We start from the raw sequence: 27,608 nt of genomic DNA on the forward strand, positions 1-27,608 counted from the left end.
CCCTGTAAGTCTTGCGAGAGCCACGAGAGACTGCAAGACTTACAGTGTAGCTGACCAGCCCGGAGGTGAGAGAAGGGAGCTGACAGGAGCTGCAGGAAAGGTAAGTAAGAGCTCTCTGCCAGCCCCCTCCTAAACAGCCCATCAACTGGACCACCAGGGAATGAGAGCCCCTCTCCCTGGCCAACTAACAAGCAGGGAGGGGGGACGAAAAAAAATTAAAAAAAAATTACTACAATAAGAAAAAATTTAATTATTAAAATTAAAAAAAATGTAATACAATAAAAAATACTAAAATATATATTTTTTAAATATTAAAAATAAAAATGCCCTCCCCCCACCCAGTTCACACACACACACACACACACACACACACACACACACACTCTCTGCATTATATACACACAGAGTGTGCGTTTATAATGCAGAGTGTGTTTGTATGAGTGTGTGTGTATAATGCAGATTGTTTGTATGAGTGTGTGTGTAATGCAGAGTGTGTGTTTGTATGAGTGTGTGTGTGTATATAATTATAATTATAAAAATCACAGAATTTCATAGCCCCAAGTTTTACCCTCGACTTATCCACGAGGCATAGCATATTTCACAATTGTTGGTCACAAAACTGCACTCCACTTATACATGATATCGACTTATACACTAGTATATACGGTACGGACATCAAATGACTCTGCAAAACAGTGAGATTTCTTGTTTACTTATTTAATTAATCATTACAGGTGATGTGAAAAGACAGTAAGTTCAGATGAAGAAAAAAAAAAAAAAAGAAAAACACATTATAGAATTAAAATGGGTTAGAAAATGAGAACTACAGCTATAAGTAGTCATTGTTCCAAGAGCAGTTCCCACTGCATTCTGGATGTTCAAATCATTCTTGATGTAAAAGATGGACAGTTATGGCTTCTTTAACAGTCTAGTGACAGAAGTAGTTACAGGGATTTTTCAAGTTGGGTGAAATAGTAGTGAAAAGAACTCAAGCCTTTTTCTGCCACCAGTAGAATGCAGCTATACAATGTAATGTTCTTTAATATTCATCATTATATGGGTACTTGGGGTGATCCTGCCACCTAAGGATATAGAGATAACACAAAAACGTATTAGTGATGCATGATCACATTCTTTATATAATATAAGAAAGTGTTACTACTAATTATGAACTAGAGGTGAAGGTACTAGGTCCCAGAATTTTTTCATTTTTTTTAGTAGACATTTCATTTATTTTACCAAGGTACAAAAAAAAAAAAAAAAAAAAAAAAATCTCCTTTTGCATTTACTCTTTTTAATATTATTTGAATATTGAATAATATTAAATGGCCCCAACTGTTTTCCTAACGGTTATGCTAACTCAACATTTGTGGTAGGAGAGTACCCACACAAGTATAGTTTTTTTTTCCTGACTTCTGAATGCAAACTCATTTAATGGAATGTGGGACGTGGTTGGTATTACAAGGGATAGAGACCCTAAAATAAACAAACAGGAGTGAAAAGGGGCTCTCTCACTCTGGCATGGGAGGGGGAAGACATTCTGAACCGTTGAACCGGAGCACACACAACAGAGAGACACCAATGAGGGGTAGACGGTCAAAGACAAGGGAACGGGAGACGTAGATCGACCTATATAGCCAGAGACGCCAGCAGCTCCAAGAAACACTATGCTCTGCCTCTCCCCCTCCCCCCCCACCCTCTCCCATGACGAGGGTCACCCACCCTTAGCGCAAGAGACCCCTAATGAAAACCCCAAGACGACCGCTAGATCCGGAAATAGCACGAGCACTGGGAAGTCGGGGGTACGCCTAGCATATAGTATACAAATAAGGACCTGCGAGTCCAATACCATTGAAACATGACAACATATAGGTGTCTTGCTTAACACCGGAATATTTCTTTGCTCTTTATTACTTGGACCTGCGCGTCCGCACTGTTGGTTATACCTGTTGAAATTCTTGACAACATCCACATAAAAATATATATTGACAAAAAGATAAAATATTGAAGAAGGGCCAAAGAGCCCATATGCAAGAGGTTCCCATAACTGATGCTACAATGGACCTGCGTGTCCAACTTGTTGTTGGGCCTGCGCGCCCGCGATATAACTGTTATTCAAGCTTTAAGGACAACACCTAGATCTGCGAGTCTAAATGCTTTATGCCTCTTGGTCTATGACAGAAGACAGACGCTACGAACCACAGTGACGAGGTTCGAAATGCAATGCATGTCAGCTTCACCCCCGAAAAAAGCACTATCCATATGCTATGACAACCTAGCAAACCCCAAAACAGAAGACACTTGGAAATTCATGAAAGACTGGCAGGAAGATCTCCAAGAAACAATCCCCCCACGAGAATGGAAGAAAATCTTCACGGCACACGAGGGTCTGTCCTCCTGTGCAACCCACCTCGAAACGGCACGCAAGCTACTATACACGTGGTACCTGGTGCCCTCCCGCTTACGCACCATGTACCCCGAAACAACAGACGTCTGTTGGCGTTGCAATTCGCATAGAGGCACGATGTTGCATATGTGGTGGACCTGCAACACTGTAAATGAACTTTGGAAAACAACGGAAATCATGATACAAGAAACTACAGAATGTACCCTGCCCCACGACCCGAAAACAATCCTCTTACGATCATTCCCTGATACCATCCCCAAACCAGCGAAAAAAATGATATACCTCATATTGAGTACAGTCTCTACTCTTATAGCCAGAAACTGGAAGACCTCCACTCTTCCCTCAATCCAGGAAATTACAGCTTTGATGTCAACGACAGTGGACTATGAACTCCACATGTGGAACCAACTGAAAATTGGGAAACTGAGCCCCACCATTGCCGTGATGTTGCGCACCTACTTAGCGAACAGGAGCCACTCCACAAGCCACTCAGCCTAATGCGAAAAGAGGCTAACATAAGTCAACACTCACGCAACCCCCACCACTAAGAGTAGGAGAGCCTGCTCTCCACTAATACGCAACACTATCACACCACACGACTACAATGACCCTAGACAAATTCCAACCCTCAGACGACCCCGACAAAGACAGCATACACCAGAACCGCGTCCGATACCCTCACCAGGTTCTCTGTCCTTATTCTCCCTCCCCCTTCCCCCTCCTCCCAACCCTCAGCTACGAACTTGGAATAGGAGGTGACAGCATGCACCTGACCCATAGACCTTTGCACAACGACAAACTGATATCTTCCAAGAGCTAGTTCATAAAGACATGGAACGTCACATCTCCCACTGAACTAGAACTAAGCGAGAACACCACATACATGGTTCTGATATACCACTATCAACGGAACCTAGTCGTAGGACGTACAACACACTAACACATACTGGAACAAAGACTAATTCAACATCATTCCCCTAAGTGGAACTTACCACACACACCTTCGTCCAAACCGAACAGTTAAAACACACTACAGGTTATAATATGTATTGGACCGATACCCTACGTATGTAAACTATGCTGTGCAATGAAGTTAACTATGTCATGTCAAACAAACCCTTTTGACCCCCCCCCCCCCCTCCCCCCGCTTCCTTTCTGTATCCCTATACTATTTGAAAACAATAAAGAATACGTTATAATAAATGCTTTATGCCTCTCTATTTTTGTCACGGAAAATAAAAAACATATTTACAAAAAAGAAAAAGTGCTACCTTTTAGCAATTGCCACCAATGTTCCACTGAAGATATAAAAAGTTATGCTAGTTAACCAGCTGCATTTGTGACTAAACTAGTGAGGATTCAAAATTATTATTTGCTGACCAGCATTCTTACACAAAATAAGCAATGGGCACATCTTAAACATATCTTGTTGAATCCCTGAACACAAAACACTGCTATACTCCGTGTGCACAATATGGAATACTGCTACATATGATATGCATAGAGACAACACATAAAGCCCTTCTGAACATAACATTTGTACAACTGGCCACCACTGAAATGACACATTAACTATCTAGCGGCATACAAAGATACCATGCAATAGTGAATGGTTCATTTATCATGTTTAAATCAAGCACTAACCTTTTATTCTCAACTCTGCACATTTAAATGGTGTGCTTGAGAACTACTAATACAATACGATTATAAACTAGTTATAGTTTGCATCATTCTAGAAATAAAAAAAAAAATCTTACTGTTTAGTTTCAATGTATCGCATGTTTGTATTAAGTCCATCGAGAGTTTTCATTTCTTCAGCACTTAACTCAAAGTCAAATACCTAAAGAAGACATAATATTGAATATATATTATTAGATAGAATCACAGATACTAAGAAAAATAAAAAAATGAATGAGTTACCATAGGTAATAAAAACAAACAATTTCATCACTGGGGACATCACTGTAGTGTGGTCATCACTAGTGGCACCACTACATTCACACAAGCTACCAGGAAGGACAGACTTGTTGTGAAAATTAGTAAACTAAATAGCACTTTTCGATAAAAGCATGTAAAATTCTAGCTTTGTCCCACAACTCTGATCCCGTGGTGTATCCTGGTTTTGTGCTGCCCTAGGCAGGACAAAACTTGCATATCAAGACCTTAGAATGCCCGTACTTAGCGTCTCCAAAAATAGTCAAAATACTTGCCGAGGTCAGGGACACAGAATCAGACACAAAGATGAGGTAAAGCCAAAAGTCAAGGATACCAGATATCAGGGAAGTCAAAACAAAGCCAAAGTCAAATACCAGAAAATCAAGATCAGGAACGCACTCTCAGATAGCCACATGCATGAAACCACAACAGGGCAATGAGCAAGAGGAGAGTTGAGTTTAAATACCCCTGTCATGGATCCGATTGGCTGTAACCAGCCTTTGACCCCAAAGGCAATTACCAGGTGTGCATGATTGCTGCTCAGCACAAACCCTCCTGTGGATTTGATTGGCCATGACCGGCCTTTGACCCCAAAAGCAATGACCAGGTTTCCATGTGCTTGATTGCTGCTTAGCACAACTTTTCCCTTCAGGACAGTAATGTTGCTCGGCACAACTTTTCCTGTCAGGACAGTAAATGCCATTAACCACATTTTTATGTGCAGATGAATACGTGTACATAGAAAATTTCCCCATGGTACAGACTTTTACTGGAGTGATGGGGCAAAGAGCAATATCATTATCACTACATTCGTCACCTCCACCAAAACCAGACCAGACATTGTGGACACTACGGTGGTACTCTGCTTTGCCTCTTCAGTAAAGAGTGACACTAATGACAAAAATAAAGTCTCTGCAGAGCGCTCCCTTTATTGAGTCTAGTGGGGAAGGGGGTTAGCAGAAAATGGCATTAAATTGATTGGTTTTGAGCATTATAAAACACAGAAGCTGTAAAGCTCAAAATAGCTGTGGTAGAAGGAGCTGCTATGATAGTGGTAGCAGTAGCAGAAGTTAGAAAAAGGTGAGATCAGTGGAAGCAGACTCTTTATCTCTCCCCAATAGTCCCAGTGACTGAGGGCTGAACAAGCAAGGGAATTTGCTCAAATATATATATATATATATATATATATATATATATATATATATATATATATATATATATATATAAAGCCAGAGAAGCCCGGGTGGGGGGGGGGGGCAGGAGGAGGGACATTTCTGACACACAGCACTGTACTGCTTCTCACTAATAGTTTTAATAACTCCTACTGCATTTACCCACAATCTTCTTTAAAGGGACACTGTGGGCACCCAGACCACTTCAGCCCATTGAAATGATCTGGGTGCCAACTACCAATTATAAACTGCAATAATTACCTTGCGGGTTAAGTCCTCCTCTAGTGGCTGTCTACCAGACAGCCACTAGAGGGACTTCCGGCTTCTTAGACGACTTTGCATGAGGACCTCCAGGATCACCGGAATCCCCATAGGAAAGCATTGAATAATGCTTTCTTATGGTAAGATCCTAATGCAAGCGGGGCCATTGCAGACGTCGGCGGGGGAGGAGCCTAATCTAGAGCCGAGGGACATCAGCACTGGATTCAGGTAAGGGACTGAAGGGGTTTTAACCCCTTTGACGACATGGGATGGGGGCGGGAAGAAGGAGGGCACTGCAGGATTCTACAGTGCCAGGAAAACAGGTTACAGGCACTAGAGAATCCCTTTAAAGTGTTCAGTCACTCTACAGCTGAGACCTGAGACACTCATGCTGTGGCTAGTTAAAAAGTGGGGAAGCATCAAACTCCAGGACTGGGGCCGTGACTCAGAGAACTGAGCTTATTCTGATTTCAATATTTTTTTAATCTGTAATGATTGTTAATTATGTAAACCATGTCAGCTACTTCCTGGCTCTATATTACCACTGCAGATTCATTATTTTGCCAGTTGTATATCATGGTGCCCAGATTGGTGTTTTATGTCTCACTATTTTACTCAGCTCTACCTTATGTATGTGTATCTCTGCGGTCTACCCAGCTATGTGTATTGTAAAAATCTATTTGTATTGAGCCCAGCTCTGTGTATTATATCTCTATTTTTATGTGTTTGACATTTGGAAAACACTGCCCAGTGCTTTGCTACTCATATGCTTGCATAACACATATTGGAATTGCACACACTCAGAAAAAAATTAAAAAATAAAATAAATAGGAATTTCTTCAGTTAAACAATTTAAAAAAATCTGTTAACAACTGTATATTGGTAAGCTAGTTTCACACCAGGATCAATGATAAAATGCCTGCCAATCTCCTATTTCCCACTCAAAAGTGATTCAAGTGCTTTTGGCCGAAGCTGCAAGCTATATACAGAAGGAAACTAAAACTAGTCTCATACTAGAATCAATGACCCAGACCCCACACCCACACAGCCACTTCTCCATTCCAGGTAATGACTCAGAATCAAGAACTGCACTGAACTAAACTTGTTTGGGCTCATGCATGTCAGTTTCCTCGAGATTCTGGCACATAGTGGTTCAGAATCCAGAATTTTGGGCGATCATCCAATCAGCCTGAATTTGGACACAATTAAATTTATCCTGAGACGAATTTCCAAATCTAATTTTTTTTTTATATAACTTTATATTATTAAAGTTCTTTTATATAAAAAAAAAAAATGCTTTGAAAGTTCAGTGCCAAGGATGTTTACAGAATTTTGACAGCTGATTGAGAGGCAACAGTGCCTCAGAGTGTGACACTATTGAATGTAATAATTATTATTTGATCATAGTGATCGATTTTTCTTTTACCTGGAAATTTTGTTTAATCCTCTCTGGGGTGTAGCTTTTTGCCAGAACAACAATGCCTCTCTGAAGTAAATAGCGCATGGCTATTTGGGCCGAAGTCCTGCTGAGCTTTTTAGCAACTGCATTTAAAACAGGATCCTCGAGGAGAACAGGAGAATTTGCATCTACCCTGTAAGTGTTGAAAAAAAATGTTTGAATGACTCCTATCATGAATCTGTTTTGAGAGGTCAATGCTAAAGCAGTTACCTGGCAGCAACTCGGGTAATTATGTAGAAAAAAGACCCAATTCTAAAGTGGTCCTCATTAAAGGTGAGCAATTGTGTTTGGTTAACATTCTGGAACAATCAATATATTATCTTGGATTTGACAGCATTTTAGGTATGTACTAAAAATGTAAATGTTCATGCTATTTCCTTACCACTTTTCAGCCCTGCTGGACCCTAGAACACTGTATGCCACAAGCACAATATCCTTAGACTTGCAGAACTCGAGCAACTTGGTCTGATTCAGGTAGATGTGACATTCCACCTACGGATGAAACTTGTTAATTTAGATATATACAAGATAATGATAGGCGTGTGAGGGGAACATTTCTTAATATGGTACAAAACTATAGTATTTTCAGGCATGCTTGCTTCGGCATTTCTTCCTTGATCTTGACAGCTTGGCATATGATATAAAAAGGGACTATATATATATATATATATATATATATATATATATATATATATAGAGAGAGAGAGAGAGAGAGAGAGAGAGAGAGAGAGAGATATCTCTATCACAGTGCATACAATAATACCTGTGATACAGCTCTTCAATAATACAGCACATTTTAATTATATTCTGATGGTGAACCTTCACTAAATAAACCAAGGAAGTTCCTCTATAAAACCAACAATTTAACTCAGGCCAAAATATTGAAAAGTTCATTTGCTGCTTACTCACAACAGACTCAAACTAACCTGATTATTAAAGGAACACTATAGGGTCAGAAATAGAAATGTGTATTCCTGACACTATAGTGTTAAAAACACTTTTAGTGGCTGGCCCCCAATACCTCCTTTAAAAAGGCAATAAACTTACTTTTATTCCAGCACCGCGTGGGTATACCCACGCTGGCTCTGGCCCTGATCACCTCCATGGCTGAGATAATCAAAATTGACAATCTCAGCCATTCCAGTGATTTCTCATAGGAATGCATTGAATTGGCTGAGATTAGGGGGTAGTTTGAACGCCTTTCTTGCCAATCAACATCTCCTCATCAATCAATGCATCTCTTTGGGGAACGTTTGGTGCCTACATGCAGCGTGCAGCACTAACCCAGAAATCACCGCTAGTGGCCGTCTGAGTGACAACCACTGGAGGTGTCCCTAGGGAGTGCTGCAAAGGCAGTGTTTGCATGGAAATGCCTGCAGGGACATACTATACTCACCAGAAAACTACATTAAGCTGTTGTTGTTCTGGTGACTATAGTGAGTGTCCATTTAAGAAAATTACAGAGCAGTTTAAACTATGGCATTAATGAATGAACGCTGACAGTTTGTTGCACGGTACAGTGTAGCCCCAAGTGAAAACAACCCAACCACTTTATTATCAGATGTAAAAGAATATTTAGGAAAGTGAGACCACTGTAGCAATAGGAGAAGGAAGTTATCAAGGAAATAGTTGTTGTTACCTGGTTACAAACTGGTTTGTGCTTTAGTCCTGGCTTATTTAGAATTAATTCGAGCTGCCTTTTATTAAAATTTGACACACCAATAGATCTAACCAGTCCTGCATCTTTACAATCCTCCAAAGCCTATAAAATAGAAAGAATAGTAAATGCATGGCATTTATACAACCAGGTGATCCTCTTAACAATGAAATGTGTGTATATAGTGCTTAAATATTTAATTGGTGAACAAAGCAGCTCTGAAACATCTGAGTGGGAATAACCCCTCCCCACATCTAAATAACAAAATACAAAAGTGTTATATAAGTTATCAGCCTACATGTGAACTGGAGCGCTTATAAGATACAAAAATAAGGATAAAAGTGTGAAATGAGGAATAAAACATTTTTTTTTTCCCGTTCTTACTCATATTTGGAGTACTTCTATCCTTATCCAAGGAAAGGTGTGATGCTACCTTTAAGAGCATACCGACATTACTAACTGAGACAGTTTCTTACAGGCTCATGACCATGTAAGTTGTTATAATTATCATCCATAAAACAAAAAGATTCAGAACCACTTTTCTAAGTTCCATTTTTTTCTATACCTCGTGCATTATTACACTAAAGAGGGGTAAACTAAACATGCATGCTTATTTTTTTTCTTGTAAGCACTCCACTTCACATATAGGCTGATAACCTATATAGCACTTTTGTATAAATGCATGGCATTGCCTTTCAGTAAAGGGACAGAGAAATAAAGTGAATTAATCTTAAGAATCAAAATAATTATGAACCTGTTTAGAGGGCTTTCAGATAAAGATATTATATACTTTATTAAAAAACAAACAACTCATTTTACAATTATAAATGCATTAGAAAAACCTCTAACCATGTCTGAACCATTTTACTTATTCAAATAAAATGAAAATAAATGTTGAGGGGGGGTGGAGCCAGCACCCGATCGAGCAGGACGCATTACTGTGCAGCTCCGTAAGCATGCCCCGACTAACGAGGCTTTTTGCAGCCAATTACTTACCCACAAGGGTCCGGTGGGGCTCCCTGGACTCCTTAACCCATGGGGGAAAAAAAAAAAGAAAAAGCACCGGGCGGATCTGGGCTCTGATACCAGAGACATTGGTGCGTACATGCAGCCAACCTCGCGGCCAGCGCCTTCCAAGATGGCGCCGGCTGGGGCCTACTTTTTTGCTTCGTCGGACAACGACAGCCTCCAGGACCTGCCTCCTGCCCCATCCCAGGTACGCTCTGTATCCCAGACACCTCTGGAGGAGGGTGACTGTGCCCTCTCTACTAAAGCAGACATACAAGCATTGAGGCAGGACATTAAAGCCATGTTCCAGGCAGATATGGCCCTAGTTCGGGAAGACGTCACAACACTCACTGGCAGAGTGGAAGCGGTGGAGGGAGACAGGTGGCACCAAACTGGCACAATATGCCACAGATGCTGCTCTTGGTTCACTACAAAAGAGATGAGACGATTTGACCGCACAACTGGCTAGCATGGAAGACAGGGCTAAAGCACGCAATGTGAGAATACGTGGCGTCCCCGACACCATCTTAAAATGCTGAACTACCCCATTACTGCAGGAGGCTTATTGCCACACTCATGCCACCAAAACAGCTTGTGGTGGATACCTGCTTCCGTCTCCCAAAGACGCAACTATGGATGTATTGCTGAAGTTTGCAAAGGACTCAGACCGAGGGATGCTCATGGGCGCTGTTAAAAGCTCTCCCACAATACCCTTCGAGGGCGCACACCTAGTCTTTTACAAAAGAGTTTTCTAGAGGTACCCTCACCTGGCGGAGAGCGCTCTGACCAGTTACGCAACTACTGAGAGAACACTCCATCCCATACAAGTGTGGCCTGCACCGATTGATGGTGGACAGGAACGACCAGATGCATCTCCTGACACATTTCAGAGGCAACAACGTTCCTCCATTAGGTTTACCGATGGGGACCGTGAAGAAGAACGCACAATCATCCTAGACGGTGGAGAGAATCACTCCCTTTGTGCCCAGACGGGCAGCACCGGAGACTACTGACTCTCCTACCTGACGCCAAGGGCAGCTGACACTACTGTTAAACGCATTATGGTTTACTTTTTCATACTTCGGTGTTGGACTTTAAGTCTCCCAAGCACTCTGGCTCTGTAAGTATGTGACGTGCATACTGCCCAGTTGTGAACCCCCCCATAAGCCAGACTGAACATGCCAAATTCCCCTTTCTTGCAGTACATGTTCCCTCACACGTTCAGTCTCTGCTCTGAGCCTTTACTACATACTCTCCTGCCTGGAGCCGACCAAAGTTACGAGTAGCTTACATGCAGAAAGCGAACGCATATCGGTGCCGTATGCGAAACACGCAGTCGGCACGTTGCTTTGTCAAGCTGCAGGTACACAAAGCCTTGTACCTGTCCCCCTGATTCACTGTTAAAGCTATTGACTACAGACACGCAGGGTCTCGCAGTTAATATATGTAAAAAAAACAACAACAGGTCGTTACTATACTTGTGGAGTGATTGTTGCACCACTCATGTAAGCGTTGATATTTTCACTTTACAGTTGTGATATGCTCAGATGTTAAGCTGACCACAAAAATAAAATAATTTAAATAAAATAAAGGTCAATGAAATCAAGATAAAAAAATAAGAAAAAAAGAAAGGCAGACCCATTGCTAGGGATCATCTTCTTTTAGTTATTGAGAGTGACTTGTGGAGTTAGCATCTGTAGATAGAACATTTTGTGGGGTGTCATTTTAAGAATTAATTCAATAAGGAGAGCACTTAAATATAAATAATTACTAGAGAAAGTAATGTAAAAAATAAAGCAATTTGCTCAAATAACGTTTACCCCTTCCTCAACGTATCTGCCAAAATGAATGAGAAATACTGATCCAAATTCACACAGCAATAAAGAGAGATGAAAACAAACAAAATATGTGAAAAGACAAAGTATATTTTAAACAAAATAGCTACACAGTCTTCCGCATGAGAGAACCCTGGCTTGGCTCATAGTCATATATTGCATTACTAATTTGTTTTGAAGGTTATAAACTATTATAAGGCATTTAGGTTTTTGTAAATTGCTTTATTGTATTTATTGATATAGAAAGCTATTCTGCATTTTTAATTACCAGATAAAGCTGGCCACCCATGCTGCTAATCAAAATTCCATCATAAAAATGTGCTCTTTTATGCTGGTTTTGTCAACTATTTCAAACTTCGACATTCTCTAGGTATGATATTTATTTGAACTTCACAGTCTCTACCCACATGATACACAGTCTGTTGATGAAATATACCAAGCCAGAAAACACAAAAAAATTCCTACCTTCCACGTATCTCGAATGTCTGTGTTGTTATAAATAGCTTTTCCATTTTCATCAGTTGGAAAAGGATCATCTCCAGGCTAAAGAATGAAAATAGTACACAGATAATTTATATGGCTCTGATTCTCACTTACCTCTTTAAAGGTCAGGAGCCACTCAATAAAATCATATTCACAGAATCATTAGGTTCAGGGATAGAGTGGGCATACAATTTTGTGTCACATTGAATATTTCATTTTTAAGAGGAGTTAAACCTAGGGTTAAGGTAAAGGAAGTTTTTTTTCCACGTTTAGGCTTTGAGTGATGGAATTTCTACAGTGTACAGGCATGTGAAGTCTGGTTATTTGCAAAGCACTCACGCTCATTTGATTGATAGTAGAACTGCAGACGTTGTTGTTATACAGTGCGTATCACTCAGTGTTGTCCCTACTGCTCCTGCAAAGCATTTTCCTGTGTGAGACGCTGTTAGTGAGCAGATGGAAAATGATCCCCTGCCTCACACACAGACAATGGAGGAGCTGGGACAGCACTGAATTTAACACCCTCTATAACTATTCCTGCAGCTCTGTTATCAAGCCTTGGAGGCTGACTAGACTACATGGAAAACTGGCCAAGGCTCCTGGCACTTATCTACCCTCACCAGCCCACCTATGTTTTGGGAAAAATATTGCGATTATGCATCTCTGTGATTGATTTAAGAGTGTGTGTTCACACCTATAGGTTACTTTGGGGACAAGCCCTGAGAGAGAGTTCACAAGTAAATAAAATGACACTTTGTGCCTTGGGTAAAATAAATTACATTTACACATCAACTTGGCTTAAGAAGTGGCAGCATTTGCAACATGGGGACCAATCCCTTTAAATATAGAAGTAACTCATAACATATAAGACACACCATACGCAGCACATACACAATACAACAGATATTAGATAGAAGGAATGTTTGAGTGTTATGCATGTGTTTTAAATTTGTAACACTAAAAAACTCTTTTACTATGTTCTTCTGTATATATCTAATTGGGCAGGTTCTAAGTAAAGTTTCTCTCTGATAAGAAATGTGGTTCCGACTGTTTAATTTCAGTATCGGGTATAATACCTTAGTAGTACAAGACTTATCTGGACAAGGGGATAAAATGATATGTTAGTTCTTTGAAGAGTTGACACAAGGATACTGCATTCATTATTTTTACATAACACAGACTGTTATGACTGAGTTACTTTCAAGGGATACCAAATGGAAGTATTGGAAGTGAGAGAGGAATTATACAACATAATTGGTACAGTGACTTTGGCCAGAAGGATTTTTTTCTCAATCTGCCTAGGAGTCAAACTTCATGCAGTGGTTATGGTACTTGGAGTGTTCCTTTAAGTGGTTAACAAGGTTGGACATTTTAAATCATAAAATACTATAACAACATTTTAATTCAAATTGATAGTCATCAGACAAGCAAACCTTGAGTTCTACAGGCGAGTGAATAATGAACAAATCCAAATAGTCAAATTCAAGTGATTTCAGGGATTTTTCAACAGCTGGGCGAACCAGTTCTGGGGTTTGGAATGTGCTCCACAGCTGAAAAGGCAAATTGTGAAAAGTTACAATAAAATATACAATAGATAAAGTAATAAATAAATAAATAATATTACATGGTTATTAAATTGCATCTTAAAAATATATAATGGGTACAACTGCCAATATCAAATTAGTCATATAAACTAAAACTGGTAATATACTAGATTTACAGAGCAAATAATACAATTTCAAATGCATCATTTGTTATTGAGTGACCCCACACCCAATATCCTCAACCTAACCCTCGCAACTCAGAAGGAATCTATATTGTCTTAACCTCCAGCAACCCTCAGCTGATCTCCATTCCAAACTCATCCATCCCTACCTTCTCCTGTCCCTCTCTGGCTATCTCTCCATATAATGCTACCCTCACCTCTGCCCTAGACGCTGCAGCCACGCTCCAAGCACGCTCCTCAAGGAGGGCGCGCATCCAACCGTGGCACACTAAGTCAACCCGCTACCTGCAGAGATGCTCCCGTTCAGCTGGAGGAGTCTCGCACCTTGTCAGACTTTCTACACTATAAATTTGTCTTGCACTCATACAGTGCAGCCCTCACCCTTGCTACTTCTCTTTTCTCATTAGTTCATGCTCCCGCAATCCTAGGCATCTCTTTAACCTCTTAAGGACCAAACTTCTGGAATAAAAGGGAATCATGACATGTCAGGTGTCCTTAAGGGGTTAATACTTTTAACTCTTCTTCGCCCTGCTGTGGCCACCCCACAAACTAATCTTTCAGCTGATAGCTTTACTAAACAGATTAAGGAATTCCCCCCCCTTCACACCTCTCTAACTCAACCTCACTTGGACCATACCACCCCTACCCTCCAAGACTTCGCTCCAGCTACTGAACAGGAGGTGGCTGCACTTCTCCTCTCCTCTTGTCCCACCACCTGTACGCTTAATCCAGGACCTTCCTACCTCATCAGAGCTCTCACCCCTTGTCTTGTACCATCCTTAACACACATCCTAAACTGCTCTCTTTCATCTGGTATTATCTCTGCTCCCCTTAAGCATGCTACTGTCATACCCATCCCCAAAAAAGGCATCCCTAGGCCACCTTTGCGCCTAATGCTCAGTTGATTCCAACTTAAAAACATTGCCCGCATACACTCCTTTCTTACTCAAGATGTTGCCATGGAGTTTGTTCATGCTCTAGTAATCTCTTGCATTGATTACTGTAATTCTTTCCTAATTGGTCTCCCCAGAAGCCGTACCGCCTCCCTACAATCTGATAAATGCTGCTGCAAGATTAATCTTTCTCTCCTGTCGCTCCTCTCACACCTCATCTCTCTGATAATCCTTACACTGGCTTCCTGTACCCTAAAGGTGTAAATTTAAAATACTAACCCTTACCTATAAAGCTCTAACCAAGTCTAGCCCCTCTTACATTTCTTCATTGATTCATAGGTATGCCCTCTCTCTGTCTCTCCGCTCTACTGGTGACCTTCTCCTGTCTGCTGTTCGCACCCTTACTGCAAATTCACACCTAAAAGACTTCACACGGGCAGCTCCTTTCCTTTGGAACTGTCAGGCTCTCCCCTATTCTTCAATCCTTTTAATAAGTCCCTCAAAACCCATCTTTTCAGGAATGCTTATGGCCTCCAAGAGTAACTTCTTTCTGTCAAATCTTCCTCTTGCCCTCTCCTTAAGGGCCACACTCCACTCTCACCTCCAGTTCTGCTACTTTCCCACCATGTCTATTTTCTGTTTCTCAATACCCTTCCTATTGTGTTTTTATACCCCACCTCCTCTAGACTGTAAGCTTGTTTGAGCACGGTCCTCAACTACTTATTGGTCCTGTTACATTTTGTTATTGTCTCATTTGGTAAATTCCCCTTTTATTGTAAAGCGCTGCGGAATAAGCTGGCACTATATAAATACTACTACTACTACTACTAATAAAGTACATGCCAAAACAAAACAAAACAGTTACCTTTCCAGTGTAGAATATGTCTTCTCTCTTGACTGTCCCATCTGAAATCTTTGCCCTTATAGCACGGCCGACCTCAACCTCATTACCATATATAAAAGCACCATCAATGTGACGATATCCAACTTCAATGGCCACCTTTGTACCTTCTTCTGCTAGGCTTTTGGAATACTAAAATGAAAGAAACATTTGAATTTGGCTCTCTTTTTCATAGTGTTGTGAAAAGTTTCTGGCTGCACCTACTGAAATCAGTCAGTTGCTAAGTAATGGCTAATGGCCCCTATAATTCTGTATGGGAGGCTTTGTCTGCTATTTATTGATTTAAAGGGACATTCAAATGGGGATCCCTGGTGGTCCAGTGGAGAGTGAACGCTAGCCTGCGGGGCTAGAGTTCACTCTCGCGAGATCTGAGCGTTACCGCGGCAACGCTCAGATCTCGCGAGAGGAACCCGGCGGAGCTGCTGGCTAGAGCTCCCCAGGTCCTCTCCTGCCATGCTGCAGTGGGCCGGTGGGGAGGGAGGCTTAGAGCAGAGCCGGTGCTCGGATAGCACAAGCTCAGCATGAGCCGACAGGGGAGATCCTAAGATCTCCCCTGCCGGTCTCAATCCATAGGCGTGCCGCGGGGATTAGGCTATGCCCAGGCACACCCCGTGCGTACGCCTAAGGTGGCAGTTACAAATAGCAATTGCTGTCTGGAAGTGTAACTCCCACCAGTCTTGACCAGGGAGATACATTATAATTAATGAAACGCTAACTATACCTTGTTTAAGCAACCTTTAGCACTAAAGATATTATGGACTACATCTCATGTAATGCTCTTAGACCCATAATGCTAACAAAGCATGATGGGGGGTGTAGTCCACATCTGGAATGTCGAAGGCTGCCTACTCCTGCCCTAGTCCTAACTCTAAACCTACCCTTTGCCCCATCTGTAAACCAAATTTGTGCAAATTTAAAAAAGATAAACAATATTGAAGCTTGCTATTGTGGGAAAACAATGTCATTGAAGCTTTCTGGAGACATCATTGTAAAATAACTAAAAAGACAAAATTAGAGTCTCCAGGGAAGGAGGCTCAAATCTGGTTTTGAAAAACAAAGTCAAGGACAATAATAATAGTAAAATATATACTATAGGTAAATGGTAAAACAGCACGGAGTGATGTTAGTGGGGGAAAAAAAACTCACCTAATTGTCACATATAGCTGTTCCAAAGAAGTGCCAAAATAATAAACGCTTTAATACGTAGAAAAGAGGCACTCTAAATGGAACAATTACAGTGAAACAGAAGGAGGGACAATGATAATGTCTATATATAAGGATGAAGTATAGACCATAGGGCAGTTACACAGAGTTTCACTGTAATTGTTCCATTTAGAGTGCCTCTTTTCTACATATTAAAGCGTTTATTTTGGCACTTCTTTGGAACAGCTATATGTGACAATTAGGTGAGTTTTTTTCCCCCAGTAACATCACTCCGTGCTGTTTTACCATTTACCTATAGTATATATTTTACTATTATTATTGTCCTTTACTTTGTTATTCAAAACCAGATTTGAGCCTCCTTCCCTGGAGACTCTAATTTTGTCTTTTTCGTTTCTTTACAATATCTGGGGTACAAGCCCCTTCTGGTGGATCTGGAACCACCATACTGACCTCTGTGCGTTCGATTCCCACATTGTGTGAGATCGATACACACAGTTTCTCTCTTTTCTTATACTTATAAAATAACTACCGTGTATACACGAGTATAAGCCGACCCGAATATAAGCCGAGGCCCCTAATTTTACCCCGAAAAACTGGGAAAACTTATTGACTCAAGTATAAGACTAGGGTGGGAAATGCAGCAGCTACTGGTGAATTTCTAAATAAAATTAGATCCTAAAAAATTTTTAATTGAATATTTATTTACAGTGTGTGTATATATGAGTGCATGAATGCAGTGTGTGTGTGTGTGTGTGTGTGTGTGTGTGTGTGTTGCAGAGCCTTGGTGGGGGGTGGGCATTTTTATTATTATTTTTTTTTTTTTATTAATTTTTTTTTTGTAATATTATATATATATATATTTTTTTTTTCGGCCCCCATCCCTGCTTGATACATGGCAGGGAGGGGGGCTCTCACTCCCTGGTGGTACAGTGGCATTGGCAGTTCAGTGGAGGGGTCTGGCAGGAAGCTGTAACTTACCTCTCCTGCAGCTCCTGTCAGCTCCCTTCTCCTCCGCGCCGGTCCGGTCAGCTCCCTCTGCAAGTCCCAGTGTAAGTCTCGTGGCCGCACTATGACCCCGCAGCTCTCGCGAGACTTACACTGGGAGCTGACAGGGGAGCTAACCGGACCGGCACAGAGGAGAAGGGAGCTGACAGGAGCTGCAGGAGAGGTAAGCGCTCTCTGCCAGCCCCCAGTCTGTATTATGGCAATGTAAATTGTCATAATACAGACAGTGACTCGAGTATAAGTCGAGTTGGGGTTTTTCAGCACAAAAAATGTGCTGGAAAAACTCAACTTATACTCGAGTATATATGGTAGTCTGCTAGCCAAAAGGTTTATGAATATCTCCAGAACCTGAGATGGCATAATTTTGCCATAGTACATGCTTCAGCATCATACCTATTTATGTTATTGAATTCATCTTGGTAATGAAGGAGGTTAAAAGTTGTGAATGTGTCTGTGTGCTGTGTTTGTAGGACATGCCCAATCATCCCAGGAATGTCGACCTTCTGCACACTGCAATACTTTTGAAAATTAACAGGTTTATCTACTAAAGTGAGAATTAGAAGTGAATTTCAAACTTAAGGTCAGAGTAGCTGGAAAAACTAAAACAAAAAAACCTTCTTAAGGGTTTATCGTAATTTAATTTAAAAAAACGTATCATACATTTGTTTTACAAAATACATGATTTTGCAGGTAGTAAAAAATAGGAGTTGGAATTTTTTTTAAATTTCATGTAGTCATCTACACAAAATAATTAGCTGTACTTAGCTGTATTGAGTATATACAGTTGCAAGAAAAAGTATGTGAACCCTTTTGGAATGATATGGATTTCTGCACAAATTGGTCATAAAATGTGATCTGATCATCATCTAAGTCACAACAATAGACAATCACAGATAAAAAGAATAAGACAGCGCTAGATAACTTTTGGCAGCAACCTTAAAAAAAGGGAATCCCTCAAACCCTTTGAAATAAGATAAATAAATACAGTAAAAAAGGCTGCGCACAAATATAAAATCCAATGGTTAAACAAAAAAGGAGAGAATTAGTCCAGCTATTATGTCCTTACAAGTGTCCTTGGATGTTGAGGTCTTCTACTTGTATAGTGGTATCACTTGGTATGAAAGATAAAAAGGAACAAGGAACAACCAATGGTGTAGTACGTAAAATTCAGGTATAGGTGTGAAAAGTAATAGTATAAAACTCACATTTACCAGAGCTAATGTCCAGCTCTGGAGTGAAGTGCGTACAGCGGTTTGATCCCCGCTTATGGGATATAAGGCAGGTTCCTCTCCGTGAGTGGTTTTCAATTCTCGGGATAAAAAGAAGAAACAGCCAATAGTGCTCACTGTATGGCAATATGAATAAGAATAATAATAAAATGTACTTACAAAATAAGAGCAGACACACTGCTCTTTGATGACAGCTTGGGTGGATTGATCCCCACCTAAGGATTTCTTTGAGTACAGGAAACTTCCAGGAGTATTCAAGGTTTTTTATAAAACCAGTAAAAAATGATAAAAATAACAATAAAAAGCCAGGGTAAAATAGAAGTTATGTGTCTATAAAAAAGATAATTGGCACAAACAAATGACCAAATAATACTTTAATATATAAAACACAATATTTTAAATATCCATAACGCGTTTCGTCACTCAAGGACTTTTTCAAATGGAATAACATGTTTCTCCTGGCAGGTAGATATTATATAGGAACTTAATTATTTGAATTTTGGCGCCAAAACTTGGTCCATCCAATCAGAATTAAAAGCACGTTTAAAACTTAAAATACGTTAATAACTTAATAAAAGCTTAGTTTATAATATAACAACATGATTCTAATTAATATAAATCAAAAACGAGGGTAAAAAAGTATAGATTTAAACATTTCAAAATGGTCACATGACCGGCATCACTTCCGCATTTCGGAAGTGTAGCCGCAATGCTCAATGGGAAATGTAGTTCAATTTGGCCGTGAGCGTTAAAGTTTAAAATCCATTAAATAACCTAATGGGAGCTCTGTTTATAATCTAGCAACATAGTTCTGGTTGATATGAATCAAAAACGAGGGTAGGAAAGTGTGAATTTAGAGGTTTAAAAGTTTAAAAGTTTTAAAATGGTCACATGACCGGCGTCACTTCCGGTTTTCGGAAGCATAGCCGCAATGCTCAGTGGGAAATGTAGTACAATTTGGCCGCGAGCAACGGCCGTTTCCCATTACATTAAAATTTAAACATGTATTTACCCATATTCATTTGTTGCTAATTCAGAGATAGATTATAAAAAATGAAAATGCCAAATATTATTTTTGAACAGTAAAAAATGGTCACGTGATTATCGGCAATAGAGGCCGAAATGGATTATGGGAAATGTAGTTGAAAAATGGAAAATTAAGAGGCAAATACCCACAGGGGACTAGTAAAATAAGGGGAATAATATAGGAAAAAACATAAGTACATTTAAATTAAAGGAACAAATACACCTTATATTAAAAAGGGCCAATACTTATAAAATGGGCAGGTTAAATAAAAGGGTAATTAGCAGGTAACAATAAGACCAGGATATATGTAAATAAAATATGTAAATAAAAGGAATAACAATAAAATCTAGCTTTAAAGGTACAGGCATCAAATTATATAAATATTTATAAAAAATTATGTAAGTCAAAATCTGCATTAAGGCCATGGGGTATAAGAGTCTGAAGTTTATACACCCATTCCATCTCTGTTTTTCCAAGTAACTTTTTTATATCACCTCCACGCCAGGAGGTAGAGCATTTTTTTATACCAACACATTTTAATAGGCGTGGGTCTTTATTGTGCATAATGAAATGTTTGGATACTGTATGGTTTAGGTATCCATTTTTAATATTTCTGCAGTGTTCGCTCAGTCTTATCTTTAGGCACCTTGTGGTCATCCCCACATATTGGAGGCCACATGGGCACTCGAGCAGATAGATAACATTTTTAGTATTGCAGCATATAAAATCATAAATATCATACACTTTTTTGGTTTGATTAGACATGAATTTTGTAACTTTAGATGAAATAACATGATCCACAGTTTTACACACAATACATAATTTGCATCTGTAAAAACCTTTAGTCTGAGGGAAAAAGGATAAATTTTTGGGAGGAGATTTTTTAGTAAAATTTGTAGTTAAAATTGATTTAAAATTGGGTGCTCCTCTAAAAACAATATTTGGGTGAGCGGGTATAATGGGATTGAGTACCTCATCGTGTTTTAGTATGTGCCAGTGTTTTTTTATTATTTTTTTGACATCGTTACTTTTATTATTAAAATTAAAAATAACTGGAAGTGATATATATTCATTATTTTCTTTGTTTTTGTATATCAAGAGTTCATTTCGTTCCTTTTGTTTTACTGTATTAATTGTGGTATTTAGATCTGATTCTGAATATTTTTTTTCCATAAATTTGTTTTTTAAAACCTCTGCTTGTTCATTAAAATCTATGAGTTCAGAACAATTTCTACGGAGGCGTAAAAACTGACTCTTAGGAGCACTCTCTAACCAAGGCTTATAGTGGCAACTGGATTTGTCTATCACTGTGTTTACACATACTTTTTTGAAGAAAGTTTTTGTCTGGAGTTGGCCTTCTTTAATAAAAATATTAAGATCTAAAAAATTGATGGATTGTTTGCTGAATTCATGTGTAAGGATAATGCCTCTATTGTTGGTGTTTAAATGATTGATAAAATCAATAAGATGTTTTTCTGGTCCATCCCAGATAAAGAAAAGGTCGTCTATGTATCTAAAATAAGAGACCAGGTTTGCCCGCCAGGTATGGTTGCCCCAGATGGCTTCATTTTCCCAGTCAGCCATGAACAAATTGGCATAACTGGGGGCAAACCTGGTCCCCATGGCAGTACCTCTCCTTTGTAGATAAAAAGAGTCTAAAAACCAGAAATAATTATTTTTTAAAATAATATTGATACCTTCTATTATAAAATCGATTTGGATACCAGGAATCCTAGCTTCTTGAGTTAAAATTTCCTTTATAGCTTGGCAACCAATATCATGGGGGATAATGGTGTAAAGTGATTGGACATCACAGGTGACTAGTATAAAATTATTATTCCAGGTAAAATCATTTAAAAAATTTAAAAGTGACATAGAGTCTTTTAGGTACGATTTCATAAGTTTTACCGAAGGTTGGAGTAAGGTGTCAATATATTGTGAGAGGTTGCTTAAAAGTGATCCTATCCCAGAGACAATAGGTCTACCTGGGGGATGTTCTTCATTTTTATGAATTTTAGGAAGAAAATAAATAACAGGGGTAATAGGAAATTTATTATTTAAAAAATTAAATTCATGTTTGTTTAAAATTTTTAAATCTAGACCCTTGTTTAAAAATTTAAGTAAAATAATTTGGATATTCTTAATGGGATCAGTTAAAAGTTGCTCGTATACATTTTCGTCTTTTAATTGCCTGTGAGCTTCATTTATGTACATTTCACTTGATTGAATGGTCATGTGACCATTTTGAAATGTTTAAATCTATACTTTTTTACCCTCGTTTTTGATTTATATTAATTAGAATCATGTTGTTATATTATAAACTAAGCTTTTATTAAGTTATTAACGTATTTTAAGTTTTAAACGTGCTTTTAATTCTGATTGGATGGACCAAGTTTTGGCGCCAAAATTCAAATAATTAAGTTCCTATATAATATCTACCTGCCAGGAGAAACATGTTATTCCATTTGAAAAAGTCCTTGAGTGACGAAACGCGTTATGGATATTTAAAATATTGTGTTTTATATATTAAAGTATTATTTGGTCATTTGTTTGTGCCAATTATCTTTTTTATAGACACATAACTTCTATTTTACCCTGGCTTTTTATTGTTATTTTTATCATTTTTTACTGGTTTTATAAAAAACCTTGAATACTCCTGGAAGTTTCCTGTACTCAAAGAAATCCTTAGGTGGGGATCAATCCACCCAAGCTGTCATCAAAGAGCAGTGTGTCTGCTCTTATTTTGTAAGTACATTTTATTATTATTCTTATTCATATTGCCATACAGTGAGCACTATTGGCTGTTTCTTCTTTTTATCCCGAGAATTGAAAACCACTCACGGAGAGGAACCTGCCTTATATCCCATAAGCGGGGATCAAACCGCTGTACGCACTTCACTCCAGAGCTGGACATTAGCTCTGGTAAATGTGAGTTTTATACTATTACTTTTCACACCTATACCTGAATTTTACGTACTACACCATTGGTTGTTCCTTGTTCCTTTTTATCTTTCATACCAAGTGATACCACTATACAAGTAGAAGACCTCAACATCCAAGGACACTTGTAAGGACATAATAGCTGGACTAATTCTCTCCTTTTTTGTTTAACCATTGGATTTTATATTTGTGCGCAGCCTTTTTTACTGTATTTATTTAATAGACAATCACAGTCTGCTTAAACTAATAACACACAAAGAATAAAATGTTGCCATGTTTTTATTGAACACACCATGTAAACATTCACAGTGCAGGTGGAAAAAGTATGTGAACCCCTAGACTAATGACATCTCCAAGAGCTAATTGGAGTGAGATGTCTTCCAACTGGAGTCCAATCAATGAGATGAGATTGGAGGTGTTGGTTACAGCTGCCCTGCCCTATAAAAAACACACCAGTTCTGGGTTTGCTTTTCACAAGAAGCATTGCCTGATGTGAATGATGCCTCACACAAAAGAGCTCTCAGAAGACCTACGATTAAGAATTGTTGACTTGCATAAAGCTGGTAAGGGTTATAAAAGTATCTCCAAAAGCCTTGCTGTTCATCAGTCCACGGTAAGACAAATTGTCTATAAATGGAGAAAGTTCAGCACTGCTGCTACTCTCCCTAGGAGTGGCCGTCCTGTAAAGATGACTGCAAGAGCACAGCGCAGACTGCTCAATGAGGTGAAGAAGAATCCTAGAGTGTCAGCTAAAGACTTACAAAAGTCACTGTCAAATGCGAACATCCCTGTTAGCGAATCTACAATACGTAAAACACTAAACAAGAATGGATTTCATGGGAGGATACCACAGAGGAAGCCACTGCTGTCCAAACAAAACATTGCTGCACGTTTACAGTTTGCACAAGAGCACCTGGATGTTCCACAGCAGTACTGGCAAAATATTCTGTGGACAGATGAAACCAAAGTTGAGTTGTTTGGAAGAAACACACAACACTATGTGTGGCGATAAAGAGGCACAGCACACCAACATCAAAACCTCATCCCAACTGTGAAGTATGGTGGTGGGGGCATCATGGTTTGGGGCTGCTTTGCTGCGTCAGGGCCTGGACGGATTGCTATCATTGAAGGAAAAATGAATTCCCAAGTTTATCAAGACATTTTGCAGGAGAACTTAAGGCCATATGTCTACCAGCTGAAGCTCAACAGAAGATGGGTGTTGCAACAGGACAATGACCCAAAGCATAGAAGTAAATCAACAACAGAATGGCTTAAACAGAAGAAAATACGCCTTCTGAAGTGGCCCAGTCAGAGTCCTGACCTCAACCCGATTGAGATGCTGTGGCATGACCTCAAGAAAGCGATTCACACCAGACATCCCAAGAATATTGCTGAACTGAAACAGTTCTATAAAGAGGAATGGTCAAGAATTACTCCTGACCGTTGTGCACGTCTGATCTGCAACTAATTGAAACGTTTGGTTGAAGTTATTGCAGCCAAAGGAGGTTCAACCAGTTATTAAATCCAAGGGTTCACATACTTTTTCCACCTGCACTGTGAATGTTTACATGATGTGTTCAATAAAAACATGGCAACATTTCATTCTTTGTGTGTTATTAGTTTAAGCAGACTGTGACTGTCTATTGTTGTGACTTAGATGATGATCAGATCACATTTTATGACCAATTTGTGCAGAAATAAATATCATTCCAAAGGGTTCACATACTTTCTCTTGCAACTAAATATATATATATATATATATATATATATCTCTATCTATCTCATCCTTATTTCTAAAGGTATACACAAGATCTTTTTAAGACCATAGAATTTATTACATAAAGAAGTAGAAGTAGTTTTTTTGAGTACGGCCAAAGATGTTCCAAATTTTCAATTTTTACAAATTAGCATCTATACACAGGCAGGGGTAGACTGACCACTCAAACACATCGGTCATGGACTGAGTGTCCAATGCAGTCAGGGGTTCTGGTGAACCATGCGTTGGCTAAGTGGGGAGATAACCCAAGAGGCTAAACTCCATAGACATATTACAGTGATAGGTTGTGGGGCCTAGGCAACCGAACTCACTGTGACACCACCCACATACGCCTTCTGAGTGAGACCTGACAGAGATACTCCTCTCTCTGTGCCAGCTTTCCTCCGTGATCTCCGCTGTTGTCATCTGTGTGAGCAGAGGTGGGGTCTGGGAAGTGATATCACTTCCTGTGCTCTCCTCTCCTGCAGAGTGTAGAAGATAAGGAGCACCCCTGGTAGCAGAGACAGGTATGTTACTTTTGAGAAGACAGCAGTGTGAGAGAACTCAGAGCACTCCGCTAATACAGGCTGTGCTGTGTAGCGTGGCCGCTCCCCGCCCCCCGCCCACCCCGCCTTTTAACTCTGCCCCCTTTGATCCCACTCGGGTCTATCAGTGAGGGCAAAGGGGGCAGAGTTAAGCGACAAGTGGAGGCAGAGCTACACGGCAAGTGGGGCGGGGCAGGCAGGCAAACCCTCTGCCTGGTAAGTTAGGGGAAGCAGGAAGGAGTTCCTGCTACCACACCTACCACCACACTGCCCCTGCTCCCCAAGCTAGCCTAGCTGTGCCCCCTGCTCCCCCACCTAGCCTAACCATTGTGTGGAAGTCTATTCACAAACCAGACTTTACATAGGACACGAGGTCATACATTTAGACTGGAAGAAAGAAGACTTTGTCTAAGGCAAAGGAAAGGTTTTTTTATTGTAAGAACAATAAGGATGTGTAATTCTCTGCCTGAAGAAGTGGTTTTATCAGAGTACATACAGATGTTCAAACAGCTGCTAGATGCATACTTGCAAAAACAAAATATTTATCATTTTTCAATGTAGGGTAATAACTGGTTGATCCAAGGATAAATCTGACTGCCATTCTGGGGTCAAGAAGGAATTTCTTTCCTAGCTTGTGGCAAAATTGGAAGTGCTTCAAACTGTTTTTTTATTTCCTTCTTTTGGACCAACAGCAAAAGACAAATGTGAGGAAGGCTGAACTCGATGGACGCAACTCTCTTTTCAGCTATGTAACTATGCCCCTGCTCCCCCACCTAGCCTAACTGTGCCCCTGCTCCCCCACCTACCACCACACTGCCCCCCCACCTAGCCTAACTGTGCCCCTGTTCCCCCAGCTACCCACTGTGCCCCTGCTTCCCCACCTAGCCTAACTGTGCTCCTGCTCCCCCACCTCGCCTAACTGTGCTCCTGCTCCACCACCTACCCACTGTGCCCCCTGCTCCCCTACCTAACCGTGCCCCTGTTCCCTAAGCTACCCACTGTGCCCCTTGTTCCCCCAGCTACCCTAATTGTGCCCCCTGCTCCCCCAGCTACCCACTGTGCCCCTGCACCCCCACCTAGCCCAACTGTGCCCCTGGTCCCCCACCTAGCCTAACTGTGCCCCTGCTCCCCCACCCAGCCCAACTGTGCCCCTGCTCCCCCACCCAGCCTAACTGTGCCCCTGCTCCCCCACCTTCCCATTGTGCCTCTGCTCCCAGTTACCCACTGTGCCCCTGCTCTGCTACCTATCACTACACTACCCCTGCTTCCCCAGCCGCCCACTGCCAGCAAGTTACCCTATCAAAAACAGTGTTTTATTAAAACACTGTTTTTGTTAGATTAACCTCTTAAAGGCTAATCTGGCTCTTTTTTCGACGACCCTGCGGTTGTTGGTGTCATGACTATGTCGCTCTCACGCAGCCGTTCTGGGTGCTGGGCAGCGTGCATGTAAAATATGTGTGAAAACCTCACTATGGAGTAGAAGACAAAAATCCTTGCCCTAAGAGGTGGTCCTTGATGTCCTATTTCCCTGGGTCCCTGTGAGGTGTCAGTCCACCCCTGCGCAAGCACACACACACATACACTGCTAGGGAGCAGGTAAACAACTTATTTGGGGACTCTTTTAAAAGTGCATAAACCTGGAATGTGTTGGATGAAATGAAGACTGCAGGAACAAAATATAATACAACAGCTCGGTTTAAGACCATTTTCAAATCAGCTATTTTTAACTAATGTTTTCAATTTAACTACCGATACATTGTTTAGTGAAAATATTACAATCTGCTATCTACATTTAAACTGGTTACTTTCCTAAAGCAGACATTGTTTAAAAAATATGCCTATACGATGCTTAAGATTAATGTTCTCTGATCATTATAGTTCAATTTACATTTTAGAAATATACTTAAAATACAGTAAATTAAGGTAACTAAAACAAGTACATGTAAAAAAAAATTAAAAAATAAATAAATAAATAAATAAATAAATAAAAACAGACCACCACCACAATATAAAGTTCTTAAAAGTGAATTGAGCTAAGATACACACCCTTTCCGGGGGAGCATAGGTGCCAAATCCAACCACTGGCATTTTGTACCCATCATTCAACACAAAATATGCATCTGGTGTTCGTGCCATGATTTAGTCTAGGAACCTGTACTGATACAGGATACAGTATATGCTTTCACTCCAATGCCTTAGCTTTTA

At 40.0% G+C, this 27,608-nt stretch overlaps 1 protein-coding gene across 3 annotated transcripts; it reads right to left on the reverse strand.

The window, feature by feature from the left end:
* Nucleotides 1-746: 746 nt before the first annotated feature.
* LOC134602555 (aldo-keto reductase family 1 member C1-like) lies at nt 747-27,608 on the reverse strand. 3 transcript variants are annotated; one of them, XM_063447528.1, is made up of 9 exons: nt 27,450-27,608; nt 15,702-15,869; nt 13,651-13,767; nt 12,200-12,277; nt 8,874-8,996; nt 7,617-7,726; nt 7,202-7,367; nt 4,165-4,247; nt 747-1,082 (listed from the first exon to the last, which is right to left on the reverse strand). In XM_063447528.1, the coding sequence occupies exons 1-9, from the start codon at nt 27,537-27,539 to the stop codon at nt 1,040-1,042; spliced, it is 978 nt and encodes a 325-aa protein (XP_063303598.1). In that variant the 5' UTR covers nt 27,540-27,608; the 3' UTR covers nt 747-1,039. The 3 variants fall into 3 exon arrangements, with proteins under 3 accessions (XP_063303598.1, XP_063303599.1, XP_063303600.1); XM_063447530.1 differs by lacking the exons at nt 13,651-13,767; nt 15,702-15,869; nt 27,450-27,608 and adding an exon at nt 12,557-12,789 and having other exon boundaries at nt 748-1,082; XM_063447529.1 differs by lacking the exons at nt 12,200-12,277; nt 13,651-13,767; nt 15,702-15,869; nt 27,450-27,608 and adding an exon at nt 9,888-10,011.

The sequence above is a fragment of the Pelobates fuscus genome, chromosome 3 (assembly GCF_036172605.1).
Source record: "Pelobates fuscus isolate aPelFus1 chromosome 3, aPelFus1.pri, whole genome shotgun sequence".
Classification (NCBI taxonomy): domain Eukaryota; kingdom Metazoa; phylum Chordata; class Amphibia; order Anura; family Pelobatidae; genus Pelobates; species Pelobates fuscus.

Excerpts from the sequence above, each read along its gene's own strand:
- LOC134602555 (XM_063447528.1), bottom strand. The coding sequence starts at position 27,539 with ATGGCACGAACACCAGATGCATATTTTGTGTTGAATGATGGGTACAAA. Across the intron at positions 15,870-27,449 it reads CCTATGCTCCCCCGGAAAGG|TATTCCAAAAGCCTAGCAGA; the intron begins GTGTGTATCTTA and ends CTTTCATTTTAG. Across the intron at positions 7,368-7,616 it reads TCCAGCAGGGCTGAAAAGTG|GGTAGATGCAAATTCTCCTG; the intron begins GTAAGGAAATAG and ends CAACACTTACAG.